The sequence below is a fragment of the Protopterus annectens genome, chromosome 13.part0, assembly GCF_019279795.1.
Source record: "Protopterus annectens isolate FY-2018-M chromosome 13.part0, PAN1.0, whole genome shotgun sequence".
Classification (NCBI taxonomy): domain Eukaryota; kingdom Metazoa; phylum Chordata; order Ceratodontiformes; family Protopteridae; genus Protopterus; species Protopterus annectens.
Window position 1 is genome coordinate 103,906,495 of NC_056747.1, and position 26,138 is coordinate 103,932,632.

General features: G+C 44.6%; 1 protein-coding gene across 1 annotated transcript in view; it reads left to right on the forward strand.

Annotated features, from left to right (window-relative positions):
• TIMM44 (translocase of inner mitochondrial membrane 44) overlaps window positions 1-26,138 on the forward strand; it is a 1,268,345-nt gene that overhangs the window by 593,341 nt on the left and 648,866 nt on the right. The window contains exon 9 of the mRNA XM_044090681.1: window positions 22,003-22,127. Within this exon, the coding sequence (XP_043946616.1) occupies window positions 22,003-22,127 (125 nt within the window). The remainder of the gene's footprint in view (window positions 1-22,002; window positions 22,128-26,138) is intronic.

Genomic DNA, 26,138 nt, shown 5'->3' on the forward strand with positions numbered 1-26,138 from the left:
TCGAATTGCCAGTTTCACATGCTAAAATATCAGCAATTTTTGATGTCTCAGTTGAAACAAAAGATGCTTCCAGATTCAGATCCTCCTAACTTTAAAGAAATGCAGGATTTATTGCATGCAGCTGAACAAGTGGGAAAACATACTTTGCAATGTGGGTTTGATTTCTTAGAGGCCTCCTGTAGAGTAGCAGTTACAGGCTCTGTCATTAGAAGGCATACTTGGTTAAAAGAACATACGTTACCAGATCATGTTAAGGTCAAATTATTGGATGCACCTTTGCAGCTGTTTGGAGTTAAGGCAGAGGAGGTATTAAAGAAGATGGAGGATAAGGCAAAATTTATGCAAATGGTGAAAGATTTCTTACAGGTTCAGCCTCCTCGTTTTAGCAGAAATTGGCCAACAAAGAATTGGTCCTTTCCAGTCACAGATAGACCTCAAAGGGGCAGATACAGACATCCAAGAGGTAGAGGTCAGGCACAAGGCCCCGACAATGGGGTACACCAGGCCAGAAAGAAGGGAAAACAGGCCTCAACCTTTTAAAAAGCAGCCTCAATGACTTTCCACTGCAGCTGCCAAACAGCTCTCTCTTGGCAGCCCCCTTAGGAGGAAAACTGGCACTTTTCTATCACAACTGGCATTGCATCACCAAAGACAAATGTATTCTCAACATTGTATCTCAAGGTTACAAGTTCCACTTACACACTCTGCCAAGGCTAAAAGGAATGCCAAATTTGCCACCAAATCAATGGGCAGAGGCTCAAAAACAAATTACAGCACTCATGGACATGAGAGCTATTCAAAAGGTACCACCACAAGAACAAGGACAAGGATTTTAGTCAAGACTCTTTGTGGTTCCTAGAAAGGACAAAGCCTGGAGACCCATTCTGGACCTTTCTTCAGTAAACACTTACCTGGATGTTCCGAAATTCAGGATGTTGACACTACATCAGCTTCTTCCCATGCTGGGCAAGAAAGCTTGGCTCGTGACTTTGGACCTCAAAGAGGCATACCTGCATGTCCTTATCAGACAAAACTGCAGAAGATACCTCAGATTTCTAGCTGGTTCAATGCACTATCAATTCTCTGCACTGCCCTTTGGCTTATCTACTGCGCCCAGCGTCTTCACAAAGTGCCTGGCACCAGTAATTGCATTTTGCAGGCAAAAAGGAATTCAAATTTATCTCTACCTGGACAACTGCCTGATTCAAGCAGAGAGCAAGGACATTCTACTAATGCATCTGGCGTATGTAAAAAAGTTATTAAGTTGCCTGGGGTACACAGTAAACGAAAAGAAATCAAAACTAGTGCCCTCACAACAGATAATATTCCTGGGTGCCAGCTTGAGCACAATGGCCCAGATGGCTTATCTCACGCCAGACAAGCAAGGACAACTGACTCAATATTTTCATTTAATGGCAACAAAGACTCAACTCCCTGCAAGAAAATTTCTGCAGGCCTTGGGCTACATGGCATCTTGCATACTACTAATTCCATATGCCAGACTGCATATGAGGAAACTGCAATGGTACCTAAAGAGTGTATGGTCTCAACACTGTCAAAGTTTGGAAACATTTATACCACTAATTCCTTGCCTACAACAGGAGTTTCGATGGTGGGCACAAGCTTGTCACCTCAACAAGGGACAGCCTTTCACTCAACCTACAGCCAGGCAAACACTGACAACAGATGCATCGGATTACGCCTGGGGAGCACACATGGCAGGAAAATGTATCCAGGGCAATGGGAACTGAACCCACAAATATTCAGAATGATAACACAAAAATGGTGGAGCCCGGACATAGATATGTTTGCTTCCCCAAAGAACTGCCAATTACAGAAATTCTGCACAAGGAGCTACCATCCATAAGCATGGAAAGTGGATGCCCTCTCATTCAGCTGGAAAAAACTACAATTATACACTTTCGCTCCTTTACCTCTCCTTCCAAAGGTACTCATAAAAGCCAGGCAGGAAGAGCCAAAGATGATCCTGATTGCACCAGACTGGCCACGCCAGTACTGGTACCCAATCTTAAAGAACTTGGCACAAGAACCACCCTGGATTTTGCCTCAAATCCCACAGTTGCTGACACAGCACAACAATCAGATACTTCACAGCCAGCTAAAGACCTTAAATCTAGCTGCATGGAAAATTCCTTGGTCAAGCAAGCAAATGCCTCTCTCCAAAGCTGTTATGGATGTCATTCTGGAGGCCAGAAGGCCTAGCACCAGGAAAGCATACTCTGTTCCAGGCACAGAATCTCTTCCATTTATCCAAGCGCACAGCCTTGACCCTCTTGTCCCAAACATTCCTCAGATACTGCAATACTTAACTGAGATGCTGGACAAGGGTCTGTCTTTTTCATCCATCAAGATCCACGCCTCAGCTGTCTCTGCTCATTACAACACGGATCCACCAATTTTCTCTAATACTTTGCTCAAACAGTACCTCAGAGGGGCTAAAAACATAAGACCACCCCGTAGAGCACCTACACCAACTTGGGACCTCAACTTTCTTTTGGAAAAATTAACTTTACCTCCTTTTGAGCCAGCTAGCACAGCAGAATTAAAATACATCTCTTGGAAAACTGCTCTGCTACTGGCAATAACATCAGCACGAAGAGTTTCAGAATTACAGGCACTAATTGCAGTGGGACCTTTCCTCCTCTTCCACCAGGACAGGGTGTCTTTAAGAACTAACCCTACGTTTATGCCAGAGGTGGTATCAAGTGTGGCTCTAAACCAAACTATTCACTTGCCAACTTTTTATCCAAAACCACAGAACAAAGGGGAGAGACTGCTACATTCTTTGGACATTCACAGACAGTTACGCTTCTACTTGGACAAAACCAAAGCTTTCAGAAAATCTGAGCAATTATTGGTAGCATACGCTGCAGGAGCACAAGGAAAAGCCATTTCAAAGCAGACTATTTCAAAATGGATAGGGCATTGTATACATTTCTGCTATACTCACCATGGGAAACCTGTAACTAGCAGCATTAGATCTCACTCCACCAGGGCAACAGCCACTTCAACTGCCTACCTAAGAGGAGTACCTACCAAGGATATTTTGGAAGCAGCAACTTGGAGTTCTGTGCATACCTTCACCAAACATTACCATTTGCCTTTATACTCTAAATCCAGAGCTGGCTTCGCCACTGCTGTACTGCAGGGCCTTATAGCCACCCCTAATGCCTTATAGATCCAGCCTCCCTACCTCAGCTTTGGGATTCCACCCAAGTGTAATGACTGCAGCAGTGTAACACGATGAACATAGTGCAGTTTTGTACCTACCATACATGTAGATGTTCGAGTGTAAACACTGCTGCAGTCCAGGTTACCCTCCCTCCTTCCCCTCTTACTTTCTGGTACTTACCTAGGTCATCTACCCTTTATTACCTATGGGGAGTATTTGCTGGTAACTAAAAATGGTTGTTTGCTTTACTTTTGTATTGTTTACTAGCAATTTGCATTACCTACCAATTTGGGGGCACCTGACATCTGGGGCAAGAAAAACTGAAGAAAATGGCATTGGCTGCATCTTATATACCCCTGTCGCACTGACATCAGGGAGGAGGCGACAGCAACCAATGCCGGACCAAGACTTTGGAACTCAGGCCGACTGGGGAACTGCCTGACAGCAGGTAACCCAAGTGTAATGACTGCAGCAGTGAATAGACTCGAACATCTACATTTATGGTAGGTACACAACTGTACTTTACTAATCTCCGTTTTTACTTTTCCTCTATCTTCTTATTTTTTGTACTGTAAAGTTTTCCATGTTTGGATTCCTTTGCCTGCATTTCTCTTCAGATATCTTTGGTGTTGCTCTTTTTGTAATGGTTAGTTTTGCATTCACCTTTGCGTAAATATTACACTGTATTAAATCTCTTTTTCTTTCCCATGTCCATATTTCTTCTTGATATGTCTCCTGGTCTTCCTGCTTCTCTCTACTTTGGGGATTCACGCCATCATGCTGTGATGTATCCTGTTAGACCTTCTACACCAAATCCTTCACTTCGCAGGCACTCCATAACTTCATTGTCTGTTTTTTTTTTACTTCTGCTTTACTGATCTTTTCTACAGTCCCTCTTTGTGATATTTTTTTATTGTGAAATTTTCCATATCCAGATGCCTTTGCCTGTATTTCTCTTCGAATATCTTTGGGGCTGCCTTCTGTATATTGATTAATTTCTCTTTCTGCTTTGCATAAATACTGTACCATGTTAAATCTCTTTCTTTCCCATGTATATATTTCTTTTGTATACTTTTCAAAAATTTCTAGAATTTGTTTATATTTTCACAGTTCCTCAGATTCTTCTTTTTCCAAATAAATCAAACTTTCTTGATATATGTACTGTTTTATTAATGAATACAAATTTTTATTTGAAGCTTCTGACTGTTTTTTCTTATGGAAGTATTTTTCTTTCTTCTAATTTCTCTCAGTTCTTTTGTATAGCTCGTGCCTGGAAAATTTGGGCTTTTTACATAACCGTAACAAAACATAATTTCTTTCTTATCCTCAGTAGTCCACTTTATCGTCTTTATGGCTTTTCTTTGGCCTATCAGTTTTTGTGGACTACTACTTTCTTCTACAATGGGGGGAGGCATCCTTGGCCTGGCCCCATTGTAGGAATGTTTCTGTGTTTTGAGGATTCTACACATTCATCTTTTCCAGTCCTGGCACCAGTGTGCCTACCATGATTGGGCACTTTTTATCCTGTGTCTTGTGCATCCAGCTCTCTTTTTTTTAATTTTTAACATATTTCTGTCTATGATATATGCTATATAAATACAGTCTCTATATCAGTGTCGTCTTGGTGAGATTTTGTGGAAAACAGGGTCCACCTTGTGAAGGTACTCACCAAGACTTGAAGATTAATTCAATTTCAGCAATACTACCCCTTGCTTTGATGACTTATCTCTCCATTTGGTCCTTCAGTATGGGTTTCCAGGAGAACATTCAGAAATCTTTAATTCCATCCCAAGGAATTGTATTCCTGACATCTGAATACATCCCTTCAAAGAGCTTTTCTCCTACAGGAAAAAGTAGATCTATATCTAGATTTATTCATGAGTTTTTCTATTCACTCAAGGAATTCAGCAAAGGAATTTCTCTGGATATTAGAATGTGAATCTATTATGCTTGTTATTCCTCTAGTCAGACTCCAAATGAGAAAGATCCAATGGTACCTAAAGTCTGTATGGTCACAACATTAACAGTCCTTGATTTTTCATATTCCAGTTTTGGGATTTGTAAAAAGGGAACTGCTTTGGTGGAAAGACTAGGTTTTATTTGAATTCAGGTCTCCAGTTCTCCCTTCCAGATCCACTGCAGTCTGTAACAGCAGATGCTCCACATTTTGCTGTGTGTGTGTGTGTGTCTTTGGGGACAAAAGTGTAAGGTCTGTGGAATAAAAATACAGACCAAAACACACAAACATCAAAGAACTGTTGACAGTAATAAATGCAATCACCTCTCAGTCATCCGTGGTTACCAGGACTTCTACAACTGCTCACAGACATCACCACAATGATGCGATATGTAAACAAACAGGAGGGGTTCCAGATCACTTCCTCCCTGCAGATTAGCCATGATAAACTGAGATTTAGAAGTTCAGCACAACCTCAATCTACAGGTTTCTTACATTCCATCAGAGCAAAACTTTGTGGCAGATGAACTGAGCAAGATGAGGACAGACATTCATGAAAGAAAATTGAATCGGGGGGGGACTCCTAGTATTTGATCCAGCTGCGGGGAATACCTGCGATAGATTGTATGACACCATTCACAACAAATAAGTGGAAAAAATCCTGCTCCAGGATTTATTGCAAGCAGACCTGGAAAAACTGATGTGTTTTCATTCCCTTGGACAGGAATGTTCCTTTATGCCTTTTAAATGACTTGTGCAATTCTTGCTGTCAAGTGGCTAAGCACTCCTTGCACTGTGGGTGTGATGCTCTGGAAGCTTCCAGCAGGACATTAGTTATAGAATCCATCATTAGAAGACATGCCTGGCTGAGAGAAACAGTCCCTCCCTGAACATGTGAAATCCAGTCTGTTGGATGCTCCCTTGGACAGAGTTTTCTTTTTGGCCCCAAGGCTGAAGCCGTGATTAAGAAAATGGAGGATAAGGCCAAATCCAGCAAATGGTCAAGGACTTTCTTTAGGTTCAATGTCCTCACTTCAAATGCAATTACCCTACCAAACACTGGTCCTTTCTGGCCTCACAGTCTATGCCTCAAATTAGTTGACTTCAAAGAAAAAGGAGACAAAGGCAGCACCAGTGACCGATACAGTGGCAAGCAGATTCCAATATGCCTGTGGGGTTCTGACAACAGGGACCCAGCAGGGAGCAATCATGACAATTCCATGATATGCCCTTTCCCCTTAAACTGCAGTCCCACTCCTCCCTCCCTAACCCTTCTCAGACTAGGAGCATGTCTGTCCTCTTTAAAGAATTGGACCGCCATTACCAGGTTCATAGCATAGGTTCATAGCTTGGTACTAGGCTATCAGCCCTAGGGCCTATACAAGCCTAGCCATAACAATTCCCTGGCTGTTTCTTCCCACACTATTTAATTCCCTGGACCCCTGTCTAGCAGGACGATTGAAGTGATCACCGGGGTGAATTTACTTTCTCCCATCCAGTCGTCAAGGTTCTTTTGAAGAGGGCCAAAGAGGCACTCTGCTTGACATGTATGGGCAATCTATTCCAGAGTCTGAGGAGTCTCTGGGTCAGGAACCTATCCCTCCAGCATGTTTTGTTTATTGTGATGACAAGGTTTAGATCCCTGGAGCATGTGGCTCTGACGGATTGGGATTTCTTTAAGTGTAACATGTCCAACAGCTCTGGGTTTGACATGGCCTTGTATGTTAAGCAGAGATCGCCTCTGAGTAGACGATATGGGACAGAGTATAGCTGGAGTTTTTTAAGGTGGTCAGCGTAGGGCATCTGCTTTAGGCCGGTGATTATTTTTTTTAGTGAGGTATTTCTGCGGCCTTTCCAGTTGTTGCAGATGTCTTGAGAGGTACATACCAATCGGGGCATTGTATTCTATAATGGGTCTAATGAGGGATGAGTACAATGGGACAATGACCTCCTTTTTCTGGATGAAAAGCCCTTAGAGATGAGGTGTGCCACATAGAAGGATTTCCTGACTGTTGTGACGATGTGGTTATTGAAGGTGAGAGTACTGTCCACCTGTGTTCCTAAGTCTCTTATCACACTTTCGGTGTTTGGTGTACTGCCACCTATATGGTAATTCACGATACATGTTTTTTCCCAAAGGGGATAACTATACATTTCTTGGCATTGAGCTTGAGCCCATGGTCTGTCACCAAGCATCTGTTTCTGTAAGGCCTTTTTGTAGAGTATCCACATCATTTGAGGATTCAATAATGGCTCCCAGTTTGCAGTCATCTGCGAACTTTGTTAGCCAGAGTCCCTAAGTGTTGGCCAGTACTTCAGAGAAGTAGATGCCAAACAAGAGCGGTCCCAGGACTGAACCCTGAGGTACTCCACTAGTCACTTGTCTGGAGCTGGATTTGGAATCGGCTACTTTTACAGTGTGGGTTCTGTCAGTAAGCCAGTTAGCAACTCATTGGGTGACGTAGGGATTAATGTCCAGCTTAGTAAGTTTATCTATGATTCCAGAATGGGGGATGGTGTCAAAGGCCTTGGCAAGGTCTAGATAGGCAGTGTGGACCACCTTCCCCCTGTCCATGGCTCTGGAGACTGATTCGAAGAAGTCATTCAGGTTCAGGAGACAAGATCGGCCCTTCACGAACCCAAACTGGGTGGGGTCCAGTGTTTGAAGGTTGCCAATGTCTTTGTTTATAAGTTCCATGATAATACGCTCCATGGCCTTGCAGATAAGGCTTGTCAGACTGATGGGACGGTAGTTTCTGGGATCCAAGGTGGATCCCCCCTTGTGGAGTGGGATAACTGTAGCTCTGCACCACTCAGTGGGCAAGAAACCTGAGGTGAGGCTATGATTAAACATGACAAGTGAGGTGCCAGTTCATATTGTAGTTCATGTAATACACAGCCCGGGATGTCATCTGGTCCCATGGATGCTGTATTCTTAGCTTTGGAGAGTGCATTTTTTACCTGTGTGGCCTTTATTACCGGAATTTGGCAATCTTCCAGTATTGAGATGGGCCATTTAGGGTGTGAGAGGGGGATGAAGTTGGTACTGAATCGATCTGCCAGGATATTGGCAATATCCTTGGGATCAGTATATTTAATGCCATTCTGTTTTAGCTCAGAGCAGATCTGAGCATTGCCATTTAGATTCTTGACATAGTTATAGAATGCCTTGTGGTTGTCTTTGGAATCTTTGGCAATTTTCTTTTCGTAACTAGCTTTGGAGGATTTTATGAGGGATCTCAGTTTCTTACTGAGGCTGATAAGGGAGTTTTTTGCATCCTGGGATTTTCCTCTTCTGCAACAGTTTCTTCCTTTTGTTGTAAAGTTTGTTTATGGCAGGGACCACCGGATTGGCTTTCTTTTTTTTTGGATGAGAGCATCTTGTTTCTATTTGGGATGGCACAATTCATGCATGAGTGGATGTGCTTCTACAGTGCCTTAGTGTAGGATTCAGCAGTTGAACTTTCAGTTCCTGTCTGCATGGGTGTCATGAAGTTTGTCACTTCTGACTTGAGTAGCTTGAAGTTGGCTTTGGAGAAGTTTTTTATGGAGGTTTCCTTACTGGGGGGGTGGGATGTGGATGTTAAGGGTGATTAGCTTATGGTCAGACCTGACTAACGAGGGGGTGAGCTTAGGTGTGGAGCATCGATTTCCCATGTTGGTAATGACCAGGTCTAGGATCTGTGGGTACTGAAATTATATAAAGAGGTTACAAAGTCCAGTTTTCAGACAGCCTCTAATTCAAGTCAGGTTTCCCAAATATTCCACCAAACTAACAAACAGAGGCCTTAAAGCAAATATGCCCCTTGTGCACCCAAGACTCTGTGGAACCAGTACCAAATACATTACAAGGAAAAGGATTTTTTTTCCCTATTCTCCAGAAAAGAGGGTACCTGGAGGCTGATTCTGAACCTGTCAAGGCTCAACAGATTCTTGCAGGTATCAAAATTCAAAATGCTAACCCTTCTAAAATTGCTGCCCAAGATCTCACCCAGTGCTTAAATGGTAACCTTAGATCTAAAGGATACATACCTCCACATCCCCATAGAAAAATCTCACAGACGGTTCTAGTGCTTCAGAGCAGGTGTGAAGCATCATCAGTCTGTGTGCTGCTCTTTGACTTCTCTACTGCTCCCAGGGTTGTCACAAAATGCCTAGCCACAGTGGTAGCCTTCTGCATATCCGAGGGCATTTACCTCTACATAGACTCTACATAGATGACTGCCTCATTCAGGCAACAGATCAAGAAAAATTCATAGCACATCTGCTTTACACCCTAAAGATCCTAGCTTCACTGGGGTTCACCATCAGTACACAAAAGTATCACACCATCCCCACCAACAGGATTGTGTTTCTGGGGGCTTTGCTGGATTCCTCATTTCAGAAAGCCATCCTTCCTCCAGACAAGGTTACCTTTCTAGCCCTGTACTTTCAGAAGCTACCTCACAGCCGGAGTGTTCCTCAGAGCCTGGGGTGTCATGGCCTCCTGCATCCTCATGAAACTGCAGTGGTACCTCAGAAATGTGTGGTGCCAGCATTCTCAATACCTTAACTTCAGGTGAAGCTTCTCCCTTGCCTCTGGAAAGAGTTTGCCTAGTGGACCCGAGCATGCTTCCTTAACCTGGACTTTCCCTTCAGGTTCATCCTTCAGGACCAGACTCTGATCATACATCCATCAGAAATAGCCAGGGGTGCCCACTACAACAACTTGCAGACTCAGGGCAGATGGGACTCCCATTCTAAGAATAAATGCATCAGTGTAAAGAAGAAATGACCATCCAAAAAGGTCCAATTGCCTCCTAAGATCAATTGAAACTGGTAGTACTTCTAGTAAAAACAGACAATACCACGGTTATGTGGTACATAAAAAAGTAGGGGGGACTCACTCTTACCCTCTTTGTCACCTAGCCATGGACCTTTAGGAAACTACCTAGGTCTACACCTCATGGCACAGCACCTACCAGGAGAAACCAATCAACTGAACGGATCACCTAAGCAGGAGCCTATTAGACCCTCATGAGTGGCAACTGCATTGGCAAATTTTTCTCAGCACAGCCAAAGATTGAGGTGCGTCACCAAATAAAATGCTCATTGACCAAAACAATGTCAGCCTGGGAGACAAATACCTTCTCCTTCCCTTGGACAGGCCAATTTCTTTATCCCCCCAAAAAAACACTTGCAACCCAGGGTACTACTGAAGATGAGGGAAGAAGGGCCAAGGATCATTCTCATAACCCCATGCCAGCCAAGGTAGCACTGGTATCCTCTGTTACCCAGTCTAAACAAGAAGGAACTGTGGCTGCTGCCCCAGCGAGTGGGCCTATTAATACAGAACAAGGGCAACAGGATACTCCCCTAACCTGAACACACTCCAATTAACAGCCTGGATGGTATCTTGAGCCCATGGGGGGCGGCATCCCTCGACATACAGGTTCTGGATATTCTAAAATAAGCAGAAGACCTAGCATAAGAAACTTTTACTCTTCCAAACGGAAGAGGTTCACTATGTGTTGCAAACAAAAAGGGCAGAGCCCTCTTGAAGCTCAGGTGTCTCTGATCCTTTCATACTTATCAGGACTTTGACAAATTAATTTCTTATTTCTCTGTTGAAATTCATGCTTCTTCAATTTTAGCTTATCTGCATAATCAACCCACTCTCATCTTCCAGTCTCTCATGAAACTGTTCCTGTGAGAGGTTATCCACATTAGACTCTTGAGGAAAATCTTCTGTTCACCAGTGGGATCTGAGTTTCATTCAGAAGATGCTCACCCTCCCACCTTTTGAGCCATCTGCCTCCACAGACATCAAATTCCTGACCCGGAAGACCTCTTTCCTGATGGCTATTATTTCAGCTATAAGGGATTCAGAGATTCATGCCCTTATGTGTGTGGAACCTTTCATCACTTTCCACCCTGAAAGAGTCTCTCTTAGGACCAAGCCTTCCTTGATGCCTAAAGTGGCTACAAAGATCTCTTTAAACCAGACCATCCACTTGCCTACCTTCTTTCCTAACCCTCAAAACAAGGGGGAACGAATCCTTCACACTTTGGATGTGCATAGGCAACTATGTTACTGCTTGGACAGAACAAAGAATGTCAGAAAGTCAGACCAGCAATTTGTGGCCTTTGCCTGTAGCTCTGTGGAGAGACCAGTTTCTAAATGATTTGCAAATGGATCTCCCACTGAATCTTATTTTGCGATAGCCATCATGGAAAGAAACCTGAAGACCCTTTGAGGTCACACTCTACTAGTGCTACTGCTACATCTACTGCCTTTCTTTAAGGGGGTAGCCACTAAGGACACTTTGGAAGCTCTTACTTGGCCATCTCTGCATATGTTCAACACAAATTATTACCTTCCAGCCTTCTCCACATCTAGAGTGGGGTTTGCCACTGCCATCTAGTAGGGCATCCTTTCCTTTCTATAAACTTTCCATCCACCTTCCTTTCTGCTTTGGGAGTCATCCCATCAGTTATGACTGTAACAGTGAAACACGAAAGACATAGTGTACACTTAACATAAATGCAGATGTTCGAGTGTATTCACTGTTGCAGTATTCTTTGTCTCCCTCCTTCCCCTCTTGCCCCACGGGATTGGGGTGGATATTCTCCTCTCTTCTTACAGGTTGTTTCTTTTTATGAAGGTTAAAAAAAAAGCAACCAGTGTGAAAGAAGACAATTTCCAAATAGTTGTCCTTTGCAATTTCATTTTGTTATTCCCATCATAACAAGTCAATTCCAGGCAAAGGCAAGGCACATTCTGCTAAGGTTTGGCTTCTTCAGTGTTTTTTTGGGAATTAGAGGAGTGCAGAAGTATTCTGGAGGCAGCAGATTAGTCCTCTGCATACTTTTACAAAGCACTATAAACTAGACCCCCTTCTCCAGGTATAGAGCAGGCTTTGCTTGGACTATTCTCCAGGGCCTTTGGACCCTCATCCTTCATCCTCTTCCTTCTCCAGGTATAGAGCAGGCTTTGCTTCGACTATTCTCCAGGGCCTTTGGACCCTCATCCTTCATCCTCCTCCCAGACATTCTATGCTTCGGTATTCTATCGATATAGCTTGGGCTACTGCAGCAGTGATCTAATGAGGTACAGTTGTACAAGTAAAGTTACCATAACAGTAGATGGTTGACTAGATCATTGCTGCAGTAGCTGCTCCCTCCATCCCTGCATTCCCCCATCCCCGTTGTGTTTTTTAATAATGTATTTGCCAGGGTGAGAGCACTTGATGTTAAGTTGTTTATCTCGCATTCATTCTTGCTGGTTGGGTTCGGAGACCATCCTCTGCTCCGACTCTGCCATCTTCAAAAGCTCGAGAGCTGCTTAATGGCTTGAGGTCCCCCTATATCCCATGATGCCTGGCGCTAGATACCCAGATCTCGTTTGCCGCTTCTGCTGCGAGGTTGTTCTAGTGGCTCAGGTCGTATAAAACTTTATTATTGTATTTTCCTTGTCAAAACTGTCAGGTTTAGTGTAGAATTAGTCATTAGATTAGACTGTTGTATTGTCGTTAGTTTTCTGTAGTTTCTGATTACTTCTCCCCAAGAAACTTGTTTAAGTTAGAGATTTTCCCCTCCCCCCTTCTCTGCCTTTCCTTACCACAGAAAGTTTTTCCGTTTTAGTTAGAGGACAACCTTTTCTTTTTATTTTCCTTAAAAAAAAAAAAAAAAAAAATGTATATATATATATATATATATATATATATATATATATATATAATTTCCTTAGTATCATTGTTAGCGTTTAGTGATAGTTATCTATAGTTTGTAGTACTGCTTGTAGTTTTTTGGTTGTGGTAACTGTAGTCTGCAATTTTTAGTGGTTAGTACTTAACCTTTTGTGTGTGTTTCTTGTCCTTGGTTTTCTTTCAGGATGTCCAAGGATCCTGAACCGTTCGGATTCAAGAAGTGTGACTCATGCTGTCAGAAGATGTCTCTGACATGACAGATGGCCACACTTCTTGTGTTTATTGTCTGGACTCCATGCACCTGCAGGACTCTTGCTTGATTTGCCATGCTTTCAGTCCAAGAGTCCTGCAGGAGCGCAAAAACAAATTGATTCTGAGGGGTTTGCTTAAACCTCAAGATTCACTGGCAAAGGCTCAGCCCCAGAAATCTTCCAGGCCACCTAAACCTTCGGCTCCCAGTTCAGAGCTGTCATTGGGTGAAGCCATACAATCCATCTCGGCTCTGGCTGGAACCGATGTTCCTCCCTCCCAATCGGCTCTGACATGTTCCTCGGAGCAGTCTGAGAGTCGAAAAATATCCAGGTCTTCTTCTCTGGAGTCTATACGTTTGGCTCCGAAGTCGCCACTGCTCCAATCGGAGCGTAGTCATCGCTCATCCCACTCTTCTCGGTCCTCTAGACTTTTGGACCATGACTTGGAAAGCTTGGTCAGTAGGCTGTTAAAATCGCAGGCCCTAGCCAAAATGTTGTCCAGCCCCCTCATCAGGTGTCTGGTCCATCCACAGCTGTAGATATTCCTCCTCCGACTCATTCTATGAGCTCGGAACCAGAGTTCGTTGGGGTCCGACTCGTCGAATCGTTGGCTCCGATACCCTCTCCTTCGGTTCCGTCGTCTGCTCTGATCCCTTCCGTGGTACCTTCCCTGGAGGGATCTGGGCGCCGAGACTCCCTCGTCGGCTCCGAGGGGGCCAGTGGCATCGTACCCTTGTCCGACCCCGCTCTCCCCCTTGGGGCTTCAGCTCGGGTGAGTTCAGCTCCCACATCTGCCTCGGAGCCGTCCCCCTCGGTGTGGGGAGGGGTTCTGGCTTCTTCGGAACCGGAGCGCCCTCTGGGTCCAGGCAGGGATGCCTTCGAGGTGATGAGGAGTGTACTGGCCCCCGAGCCAGTCCCATGATCGACCCCATTGGCTCCTCCCCCTAGGGTGCCTGCGTCAGCCACTGCCCCTCTTCCAGACCCCAAGCGTGGGGTTCCAGCGCTCCAGGACACCCCCTTGGGTGTATCCTCCTCTTCCGAGGCCTCCCCTGATCATTCAGAGGAGCCACCTCGCAAGAAGAAATGCAAGAGGAAGCATGTTGACTCCCCCGAGTCTATCACATCAGATACCAACTTAGAGGAGTCGGAAGGGTCCCCAAGATCCCCCTCTGAAGAGGTCTCATTCTCAGACATCCTTGAGATGCTTAGGCAGAGGGGGAACTGGACTGCCCTAAGCCCTTCCGAGGATGAGTCAGTATTCCTGGACGCGTTTGGATCCCGACCTTCCACCTCCTGGGTGTCTCCGCCTTTCGACCCACTGATGTCTGTGGTGGCTCGGAAGGCATGGACAGCTCCAGACACAGTGGAACCAACCCCTAGAAGACCTGCCAAATTCATTACTGCACCGCAGGACAAACAGTTCTTGACCAAAGGTGTCCCTGTTGATGCCATGGTGGTAGCGGCGGCCACAAAGAAGGAGTTGGCTGAAACTTCTTCATCTGTCCATCCCCCTAACAAGAAGTCCAGGACGATGGACAGATATGGGAAGCAGATGTTCTCTTCAGCGACCTTTTCCATGCGGTCCCTGAATTACCTGTGCCACTTTACCCATCTTCAGAGGGATCTCCTGAAAGAGCTTGGAGATACCCTTCAAGATCCATCTGGTGAGGGGGCCCAGGCTAAGGCAGCCTCCCTGCTGGCGACTCTTAATTCAGTGGTGAACTCCTCCATAAGGCTCATTTCGTATGCAGCTGATGGTGCGAGTAGAGCTGCAGGCACAGGTGTGGCCCTAAGGAGGCACACTTGGATGTGGCTATGTAACTTTGCGGAACCTTTCAGAGCGTCTTTCACCAACCCCCCCTTTTGATGGTTCCTCTCTCTTTGGATCACAGGTGAAGGATACCCTTACCAGGTGTGAGCAGGAAGGCAAGACTCTCTCTGCTGTAGGAGTACGTTTTTCCACTCCTTCCAGACCATATCCTAAGGGTCAGAAGAGTGGAAAGATGAGGTTCCGGAAATCCCAAGGAGCCTTGCCGGACACATGTGGTGAGTTCCCATCCAGGGGCAGAGGAGGGAACAATAACAGATGCTGCCCTCGTGGCGGGGGGGGGGGGCCGCAAAATCAGGGCAGCAGAGAATCTTTCTCTGAGAAGCCCTTCCAGCATCCTTGAAGGGTTGCCCGGCTGCCCACCTCTGGAGGCAGTCAGGGGAAGATTATTGCTGTACCCAAGAGCCTGGCAAGACATAGCACAAGACAAATGGGTATAGTCCGTCATATCCGGAGGCTACAGAATTCCCTTCGTTCTCGCTCCCTTAAATCAAACGAGTCCCTTCCAGACGGTCCACCCAATCTAAGGGACCAAGCAGTTCAAGAAGTCTCAAAACTGCTAAGAAAAAGGGCCATCCAGCAAATCCTAGCAGACCAACAGGGATCCGGAATTTACTCAAGGTTCTTTTTGGTACCAAAAAAGACAGGGGACTGGAGACCCATTCTGGATCTCAGCAGACTGAACAGGTCTGTACAAAGAACGAAGTTCCGGATGGTCACGCTACAGTCCATTTTGCCCTTCCTGGGTCAGGACAATTAGATGTGCTCTATAGATCTTCAGGATGCTTACTACCACATCAAAATGGACAGACACTCCAGAAGATTCCTTCACTTCCGGCTGGGAGCCAGCCATTATCAGTTCAGAGCTCTGCCCTTTGGTCTCACCACAGCCCCCAGGGTGTTTACCAAATGTATGGCAGTAGTTACCGCTCACCTGAGACTGCAAGGATTCCAGGTGTTTCCATATCTTGACGACTGGCTCCTCACTGCTGCCACCAGACATCACCTTCTGCGAGCCAGAGACTGCACTATCGACACTTGCTCCAGGCTAGGTATCACAATAAATTTGGAAAAGTCTGCATTGTTACCCTGACCCTGTCAATCTATCACCTTTATAGGCGCAAATTTAAATACCAAAGACATGTTAGCGAGCCTCCCACCAGACAGGGTGTTAGTGATTCGTCAGCATGTGAAGACTTTATTAGCATGCAAAAGAATTCAAGCCAGGTTTGTCCTTCAAACTCTGGGTCTCATGGCAGCAGCGATCGTACTTGTCCCTCTAGCTCGTTTTCACATGAGGATTCTCCAGTGGCTTCTTTTCACCCAATGGTCCTTCTAGCAGCTTCCCATGTCTTACATTATTATGATCACACAAGCATGCAAGAAGCACCTTGCGTGGTGGATGGTCTCCACATAAGTGCTCCACGGCAGACCATTTGTTCTCCCCCCTTCAGTTGCTACGATGACCACGGAACCTCCCTAATCGGGTGGGGGGGGGCATTATCAGGGCAGAACAGTCCAAGGCACCTGGCAACCTCATGAGTACCATCTGCACATAAATGTCTTGGAGATGAGGGCTGTGCTGTTAGCATTGCAGGCTCTTCAGGACTCTTTCCTACCAAGACCATTGCAATTCAAATGGACAATATGTCTGTAGTGTGGTACATCAACAAGCAGGGCGGAACCAGGTCCTACCCCCTATGTCGAGAAGTACTCGGACTCTGGCAGTGGACGATCTCTTCTCAACGGTTTTACAACGCACATACCTGGGAGGTTCAATGTCAGACAGACTGAGCAGAGCAATTCTCATGCCTCACAAGTGGTCTCTGAACCAGGTAGTTGCAGACCAAATCTTCCGCAAATGGGGCCAACCTTGCTGCGACCTTTTTGCGACTCCCTTCAGCAGCAAGTGCAGCAATTTCTTCTCTCTCCTTCCACTTCCCGGGCACTCCCCCAGAGACGCTCTAGTCCACGATTGGCCTCAGGGACTTTTTTATGCATTCCCTCCTTTTCCCCTAATCCCAATGTTTATTCAGAAAGCTACCGTATTGGGCTGAAAAATAATCCTCATTGCTCCTTCCTGGCCTCGACAAATATGGTTCCTGTTCCTGCATCACTATCTTCTCAAGCAGCCTTGCACTCTGGACCTAGTTCCAGACCTCCTGATTCATCAATCGGGCGGGCTGCACCAGTCCCTACACTCTCTCCAGCTCATGGCTTGGTTGCTCCACTTCCAACTTTAGCCAGGCTTCCAGATATCTCCCCCTCTGTGCGCAAAATCATTTTGTCATCACACAGGTCTACGACTAGAAAAACTTACGCTAGTAAGTGGAAACGTTTTTCTTCCTGGGCAGAGGCTAAAAGTATAGACCCCTTTTCAGCCCTTGTACACTGCATTTTGGAATTTCTTGCGGAACTCTTCCATGCTGGGTCCGCTTCCGCTACAATTAGAGTTCAATTAGCTGCAATTTCAGATTTTCACATTGGCCTGTCGGAAGACAATATCATGTCTCATAAGCTGTGTAAAGCCTTTCTCAAAGGAACCACTCTGCTCAGGACCCCAGTGAGAGACCCTCCACCATCGTGGGATCTAAATTTGATTTTAGCTTCTCTAATTTTGCCCCCTTTCAAACCTGCAGCTTCTTGTTCATTGAAGTTCTTATCTTGGAAAACCCTTTTTCTGGTAGCTATTACTTCAGCCAGAAGAGTTTCGGAACTACATGCTCTTTCTGTTCGTCCCCCGTACCACGTGTTCCACAATGACAGGGTTGCTCTTAGGACTAATCCGTCCTTCCTTCCTAAGGTCTCTTCAGAGAGTAACTGAATCAGTCCATAGACCTTCCTGTGTTTTTCCCTAACCATTCCAACAGGGCGGAATATAAGTTGCATCAGTTAGATGTTCACAGGCAGCTACGCTTTTATTTGCATAGAACCAAGGACATTAGAAAAATCAGATCAACTTTTCCTGTCTTATGCAGTAGGTAAACAAGGTCTTCCAGTCTCCAAAGTAACCTTATCCAGGTGGTTGACTTCTGTCATCACCTTCAAATATCAACTGAGGAATAAGGAATTGCCAGTTAAACCAAAAGGTCACTCCACCAAAGCTTTAGCTACTTCGGTGGCCTTTCAGGCTAGGTTGCCCATGGTATCTATTTGCGCTGCGGCTACATGGGCCAACCCACATACTTTCATTTCGCATTACAAGTTGGATTTGGTTTCCAGGAGCAAAGCTGATTTTGGTTCCACTGTTCTGAAGAGTCTTTTCTGATGAGCCACCCAGGATTTTAGGTGCAAGGGACACTGTCCCAACCAGCAAGAATGAAGGCGAGATAGACAACTTAACATAAAGAAGTTATGTACTTACCATAATGTTCCATGTTAGTTGTCTTCTTCTCGCCTTCTTTCTTGCGTCCCACCCTCCTAGTGGACTGAGAAGAGTTCTTGATTTTTCACTGGCTGAGTCTTCTCTGGCTATTCCTTTCTGACTAGTAGTCTCTCCAGTGGGATTTAAGCATTCTAGGATAGGATCCCTTTATTATTATGTCTGCAGTTAGACTTACCAAACGTGATCTGGGTATCTAGCGCCAGGCATCATGGGATATAGGGGGGCCTCGAGCCAGTAAGCAACTCTCGAGCTTTTGAAGATGGCCGTGTCGGAGCCGAGGATCAGCTCTGAACCCAACCAGCAAGAAAGAAGGCGAGAAGAAGACAACTAACATGGAACGTTATGGTAGGTACATAACTTCTTTTTTTTTAAATCCCAAGCATTGACCTTTCTCAGAGCTTTAACCTCCCTTCTTCAGTTTGTATGAAAGCTCTGAAGGGCTTGGTGCCCAGACTTATGATTTTTTTCTTCTTTCACAGCTTGAGCTATCAATGGTTTGGGCACTTTGGGAAAGCTGGTCAAATGGTTTGGGCACTTTGGGAAAGCTGGTCATCCATTATTTCCTGTGCAGGATATAACTCACCTGGCTTAGGCTACTGCAGCAGTGATCTATTAGAACATCTACTGTTATAGTAAGTTTACTTACAAAGCTATACTTTTTCTACTGGTAGGACCAAAGACCTCATACAGACCAACTGTTCATGTCCTTCGTGTCAAAGAAGCAGAATGAAAAAGTGTCCGAACAATCTCTCTCCAAACAGTTAATTAACTACGTTATCTGCTATGCTAGACATTGCAAAAGTTTGATTAGACTGGTTGGGGTACATTCCATATGGCAGTTGTCACCACTATGACTTTCTTCAGAAATGTCTTTACCCAGGTGATTTGTGAAGCTGTTTTACTTTTGCCATTTTCTTTATGCATTGCAAGTTGCTCATCCGTTCTGGAAGTAAGACTGCTTTTGCCTGTGCAGTACTGCAATGCACACTGCATCCCTACCACTCAGTAGAGCTGCTTTTACCTGTGCAGTACTGCAGTGCACACTGCAGCCTACCACTTAGTAGGGCTGCTTTTACCTGTGCAGTACTGCAGTGCACACTGCAGCCTACCACTCAGCAGGGCTGCTTTTACCTGTGCAGTACTGCAGTGCACACTGCAGCCCTACCACTCAGTAGGACTGCTTTTGCCTGTGCAGTACTGCAGTGCACACTGCATCCTACCACTCAGCTCTTGGATTTAAAACTGACAAGTACTCTGCCATTCATATTATGGGTGGACTGCAGCACCGATCTTTATGATGAGGGTAGTACATTTGTGAGAACATATTCACCATAACTGCATGTTTGAATAGCTTCATCGTTGCTTCAGTAGGAACTCCCATCTTCTTCCCTTCTGATTTTGGCCTATATATTTAGACCTGCATCTGTGCCTTATGGGGTGCCCCATTCTTATGTGAGTATGTGCATTTTAGAAATGTTTAGTGCTTAAATTGCCTTTTATGTTGATGACTCTTGGTAGTCATAATTGGTAATGAGTACTGCAACATTACTCTGTTGGATAGCTTCTGGGATTACCTTCCCTGAGCACTCAAATAGGGCTTTAGAGGGTACAGGGTACCTCTTTTTTTTGCTTGAACATGTAGTAGGGATACAGGAACACTTCCTGATAACTATCAGCTCCAAAAAAGAACAGAAAATGGTGTGGCTGATGGTTTCCTTTACTGTCAGACTTTCTGAAGACCGCCACAACACAGTAAACATGCAGCCCTGTAGACATTTAAGTGCATATTAGGTCTGTTTGCAAGGCTGGTGTTTCCCCATGGGTCGCAAGGCTGGTGTTTTCTCCCAGGCTTTGTAAGGCTGGTGTTTTCCCCCATGCTTCGCAAGGCTGGTGTTGGTGTTTCCCCCATGCTTCTCGCAAGGCTGGTGTTTCCCCCATGCTTCTCGCAAGGCTGGTGTTTCCCTCATGCTTCTCGCAAGGCTGGTGTTTCCTCCATGCTTCTCGCAAGGCTGGTGTTTCCCTCATGCTTCTCGCAAGGCTGGTGTTTCCCCCATGCTTTTCGCAAGGCTGGTGTTTCCCCCATGCTTTTCGCAAGGCTGGTGTTTCCCCCATGCTTTTCGCAAGGCTGGCGTTTCCCCATGCTTCTCGCAAGACTGGCGTTTCCCCCATGCTTCTCTCAAGACTGGGGTTTCCCCCATGCTTCTCGCAAGGCTGGCGTTTCCCCCATGCTTCTCGCAAGGCTGGCGTTTCCCCCATGCTTCTCGCAAGGCTGGCGTTTCCCCCATGCTTCTCGCAAGGCTGGCGTTTCCCCCCATGCTTCTCGCAAGGCTGGCGTTTCCCCCCATGCTTCTCGCAAGGCTGGCGTTTCCCCCATGCTTCTCGCAAGGCTGGTGTTTCCCCTGCACATTATCCCATTCATGCATTAGTGGTGCAATTGCACTGCAGCACTAATCCTTCTCCTTCAACATCCGAGTACCTGTTTGTAAACATAATTTTTCAGATTCTTTCGATCTACCCACATAAAATTAATGTGGGAGGCAGGTGGTCTACTAATCTTGCCGTCTTTGTTCTGTAGCAGATACTTTTCCAACAGCACTAAGCATGGCATCTTTAACATTACAGGGCCTGTAAAGCTAATCATAATATACAGGCACATATTTTTAGTTTCTGTAATATTATTTTACATTTTTACAAGTTAGTTCAGTCCCCTGTATGAAAGTCAGCTTACTGTCTCAGAAGATTTACTTCTGAGAAGCAAATTTAATGACTTTAGCATGACTGAGGCAGATCAGACTTGGTTCAGTAGCCAGAACTGGAGACACTGGGGAGTAGGTGAGACCTGGTCCAAAGCATTATAGCAACGCTAGACCACCAGTTGTCAGTTTGGATTAGGGAAGAGGCCTGCCTTTTGGATCTGACCTGGTTCAGTAGTTAGACTGGGGCATGGTGGAGGTAGGTAACATGGTTTGACAGCCAGAGTGAGGCATGGCACATCCAAATGATATTGTTCACTAGCCAGACTCTGGCTTCTTGGGGGCAAATCAGACCTGAGTCACTAGACAGATTTGGACACACTGGGTGGTAGATCAGATGTCGTATAAAACATTTTCACAGCGATAGGTCCAGTAGCTGTCATTCTGGGTTACTTGGAAGGCTTGTCCTTTTCCTCTCACCTTTGTAGTTAAGCAGACATGTAGCAGCAACCTTGTAATGGTAATTCACATGCTTCTGTGTAACAGCTGCTTGCCCCCCTCCCGTGCAGTTCAGCCAGTGTGACTGTGCTTAACTTGCTCCCTCCGTCTCCCCCACCAGGCCTTGCAGTGATCAGAATCTGAATCCGTGTTTATAGATTCTGTGCCTTTTTCTTCCAACTGCACAGCATAAACTGTATTTTGTTGTTATTATTATTGTCGATCTTTTGTCAGTTGGAGTGCTCACTGGACACACGTCCCTAGGGTGCAGTCCAAGAGCAATGTCTGATTAAAGGACTTAGAGTTGCACATTGTACAAGTGGAATTAGAGGGAATCAAACCAAGAAATACATGATGGAGCTCATTAGAAGAGCATAGCTTTTACCCCTCTGAGCTAAACTGTCAGACTGCTATAAACTGTAGTGCCTTGTTCAGTTGCTAAAAGTGTAAATATACAATAATCATGGTCTTTAATGTTCATTTTTTGTTTTCTTTCCTTCCTCTACCAGGTGGCATATTTTCCAAAACAGAAATGTCTGAAGTTCTGACTGAGATTCTGAAAGTGGATCCATCCTTTGATAAAGACAAGTTCCTTAAGCAGTGTGAGAAGGACATCATTCCAAACATTCTTGAGGTATATTGGTGATATGGAGGCACATGGCAGAAAGAATGTTAGGTAGAGATTCAATATGCTGTGTTTTGTGAATGTTGATGAATGCAACACAGTGTAAGAAAATCAAAAATTTTCAGTAATGTGCTACTCTGTGCCATAATCTGTTGGAACTGTGATGTCACTTTTATATATTAGTATGCAAAACTAAATCATATCCGCATGTGCTCTCTTTGGGAAATGTAATTTGTCCTTGTAGGATAAATATGTGCAGCGTAGTGAGTAACATTGACACCTCACAGCAAGAGGTTGTCTGGTTTGGTTTTCAGCAATGTGCCTTCAGTGCAGAATCTGCATGTCCTCCCTGCATTTGCATGTTTTTTTCTAGGTTCTCTGATTTTTCTCCCACCTTCCAAAGATGTATGCAGAGTGAAATTAGCATTCTCCAGATTGCCTGTAGGTGTACATGTAGAACGTGAGCAAAAGTGTGCATTTTGTGGTAGATCTATGCACTGCCCAAGATGGATTTCCATGCCTTGCATCCATTTGCTGCTGAAATACACTATGATATACCTGTGACCCTGTAAAATATAAAGCAGGTTATCAGAAAATGGATGGATGGAGAAGAATGGGAGTCGAGGCTAATGAGACAGAATAGAAACACTTAAAATGGAAATGTGAAGGGTAGTAGCATGCAGAGGTGAAACACACAAACTGGAAGTAGGTGTCTGTTGTATTGTAACCTAAAATCAGTATAACAATGTTTAAACTGTGATGTCATAGTAATACTGCATGAAAGCTGGAATGTGACAGTGTGTCTTTAGATGTGCTTGATCTCATCATGCCTGCTGACCGTTAAGCTCTCTGCTACATTTGTGTCTTTGTGTTTCGCCTGTTTCCTGGGAATAGAGCCAGTTATGGAAGAGGGGCTGTCATCCAGCCAGTCAGTAAGGGAGTTTTTCTTTTAAAGTGTAACTTTTCCCCCGGCTGACTGGCATGCCTGATAAGTGAGGTTCTAGTTCACATGTGCATTACACATGCACGCACACACACACACACACACACTCTCACACGTGTGATGAGATCTGCTGGTTAAAGATAACAGAAATAAGCACACATCTCTGACCTATTTGCTTTGTGCCGTTTTCTTCTTTTGCTATAAGGTATTTGCAGTGCAGTAGAGTACACAGTCTCCGTGACCTTCCGGATGAGTAGACTATCCCCTGTGCCCTCCTGGATGAGTAGACGGTCCCCTTACCTTGCTGGATGAGTGAACTTTCACCAGCTGCTCAGTCCCACTCTTTCTCTGTCATTTCCTCCAGCACTAGTGCAGTTAATTTAACTCTGTGCTGTTACTACACCTCAGGTCATCTCTGTTGAGTCATAGCTTTATCCCCCTGTGCTGTAGTGCCATCCTGAATGCAATAAAATATATTTTTTAACAAAAATTATATTTCAAAAAGTGCCATCTCTTCCTGTGATGATTTGCCTTATACTGTGTTTACCATATTGCCCAGCATGTGAACAACAGATGAAAATGTTTGACGAAGAGTCAGTGTACCTGGCCTTTATGGATTTAACAGCCAGCGCATGGGATCTACCTGCCCTTTTTCTCTCTCCATGTGTCCTCATATTTTAAATGTGTCCCACTCTGTTGGTCTCTAATACCTGTTATGGTAGCTCCTTCAGTCTGTCTAGTACTTTTCCCTTGAACAGGTATTTCCACATTTGCGTTGAACTGATTTCCATTATTCTGGTAGTTAAAGCTCTCTTCTGCCAACCCTGTCCTTTCTGTCCAACCAAATGTTGTCATCTATTTTTTTTACCTTATTTACCCAAATGGCAAAACTCCTTCTCACCCTACCTCAGTACCCCTACCGGAGTTCCACAAGGCTCAGTACTTGACCCCCTATTATTCAACATCTTTATCAATAACCTTTGCACCACTATCTCCAATGGCGACATAATTCAGTATGTGGATGACTCCAAGGGAATCTGCTCAGCCAACTCAGTTTCAGATCTATTACTCAAAACACAAACCACCTTCTCCACCACGGAAGCCTGGATGATAAGCAACCACTTAGCTCTGAACTCATACAAAACTAAAGTCATGATTTTCACCCCCATTAAAATCTACCTTATCACTCAAAGAAACTTACAAAATTTATAGCCAAAGTATGTCTTTAATTTAAATTGTCCCCCCACAAAAAACTCCTTAGAGTAGTCATAGATGAACATCTAAAATTTGATATCCACATACAACAAAATATCAAAAAAACCCATCAAAAACTTGGATTGTTGTACAGACACAATCAATACCTAACCCCTTCGTCAATAAAAATACTAGCATCCCCTACCTTCTCCCCTCTCTCATGTATGGTTCACTTCTACTGGTAAACCTTCAAGCCTCCATAAAAGCCAAACTGGAAGCCTGCTACAACAAGATGTCCAAATTCACAACAAACTCCAAATACTCCTCCTATCACTGTAAGGCACTTCACTTTCTAAAGTGGCTGGAAATACCAAGCTACCTTGACTACTTACAACTTACTACAACTCACAAACTCATCTTTAAACCCTCTGACTGCCCATCCTTTAATTCACTGATGGGTAACCTTTTGAGCTCAGTGTGTCAAAAATTCACAAAATGCCTAACTTTACTCTGCTGGTGTGCGTCGCACCCCCCAAATAAAAATAAATAAAAATAAAATAAATAAATGCATTAAAAATAAAACAGCATAGTTCTCAATACATCAGGGATAAATCTCAACGCAATCCGGGACAAATCTAGAAATGAGAGACATGGACAGTTTTAAACTACTAGTACTATTAATTTGAGACACTGACAGAAAAACTGAACGTGAATTAATATACATTTCCCGAAGTAAAATAAGTCTGTAAATCTAATTACTGTCATAATTAAGTGTAAAAAGTAGCCAGTTTTAGGACGGATTAAGAAGGACAGTTGAGAGGAATGTTAAAACAGCACACGCTTAGAAATGCAGACTACTTGCCTTTTGCAGAAGTGTAACCATGAAGAGAAAACAATGTCAGCATTGCGCTTTGCAGACTGTATTGAAATGGTATACTGAAATAATCTTTGAGGTTAATAACTTCCTTACCTCTGCAGCAGTGTTGTTGAACTGGCTCCTGGCACAAAGTAATTCAATGCACTTCACCCAAGCAATGAATGCAAGAGCAGTTTCTTTGGTAACTTGGGTGTTTGTCAATGCTGGTGTGTCATCTTTGGCATGCATGTTATAGGTTCACCATCACTGCCTTAATTAAATCTTCATAGGTAGGTACTAGGCTAGTGGCCCTAGGGCCTATATAAGCCTAGTTAAAAAGGTACCCTGACTTTCGCCACCCAAGAAAATTATTTTCTTGTGCCCCTGTCAAGCAGAGCCACAGAAGTAATCCCCGGGGTGAATTTCCTATCTCCCATCCAGTCATCAAGATTTTTCTTGAAGAGTGCTAATGAGGAGCTTTGTTTGATATAGATAGGTAGTTTGTTCCAGAGTATCGGAAGTCTCTGGGACAGGACTCTATCCCTCCAGCATGTTCTGTTTATTGTGGTGACCAGGTTTAGCTCCCTAGAGCATGTAGCTTGGAGAGATTGGGATTTCTTTAAATGGAGCATGTCCAACAGCTCTGGGTTTGACATGTGGGTTTTGTATGTTAGGCAGAAATCGCCTCTGAGTAGGCAATATGCGACTGAGTAAAGCTGGAGTTTTTTGAGATGGTCTGCGCAGGACATCTGTTTGAGGCCGGTAATCCTCTTTGTGAGGTATTTCTGCGGCCTTTCCAGTTGTTGTAGATGTCTTGTGAGGTACATATAATGTGTCTAATGAGTGATGAGTAAAAGGGAACAATGATCTCTTTTTTTCCTGGATGAGAAACCTTTCGTGATGTGCCATGTAGAAGGATTTCCTGATTACTGTGGTGATGTGATTATTAAAGGAGAGACTACTGTCCACCTGTGTCCCAAGGTCTCTTGTCACACTTTCAGTGTTAAGTGGACCAACGCCTATGTGG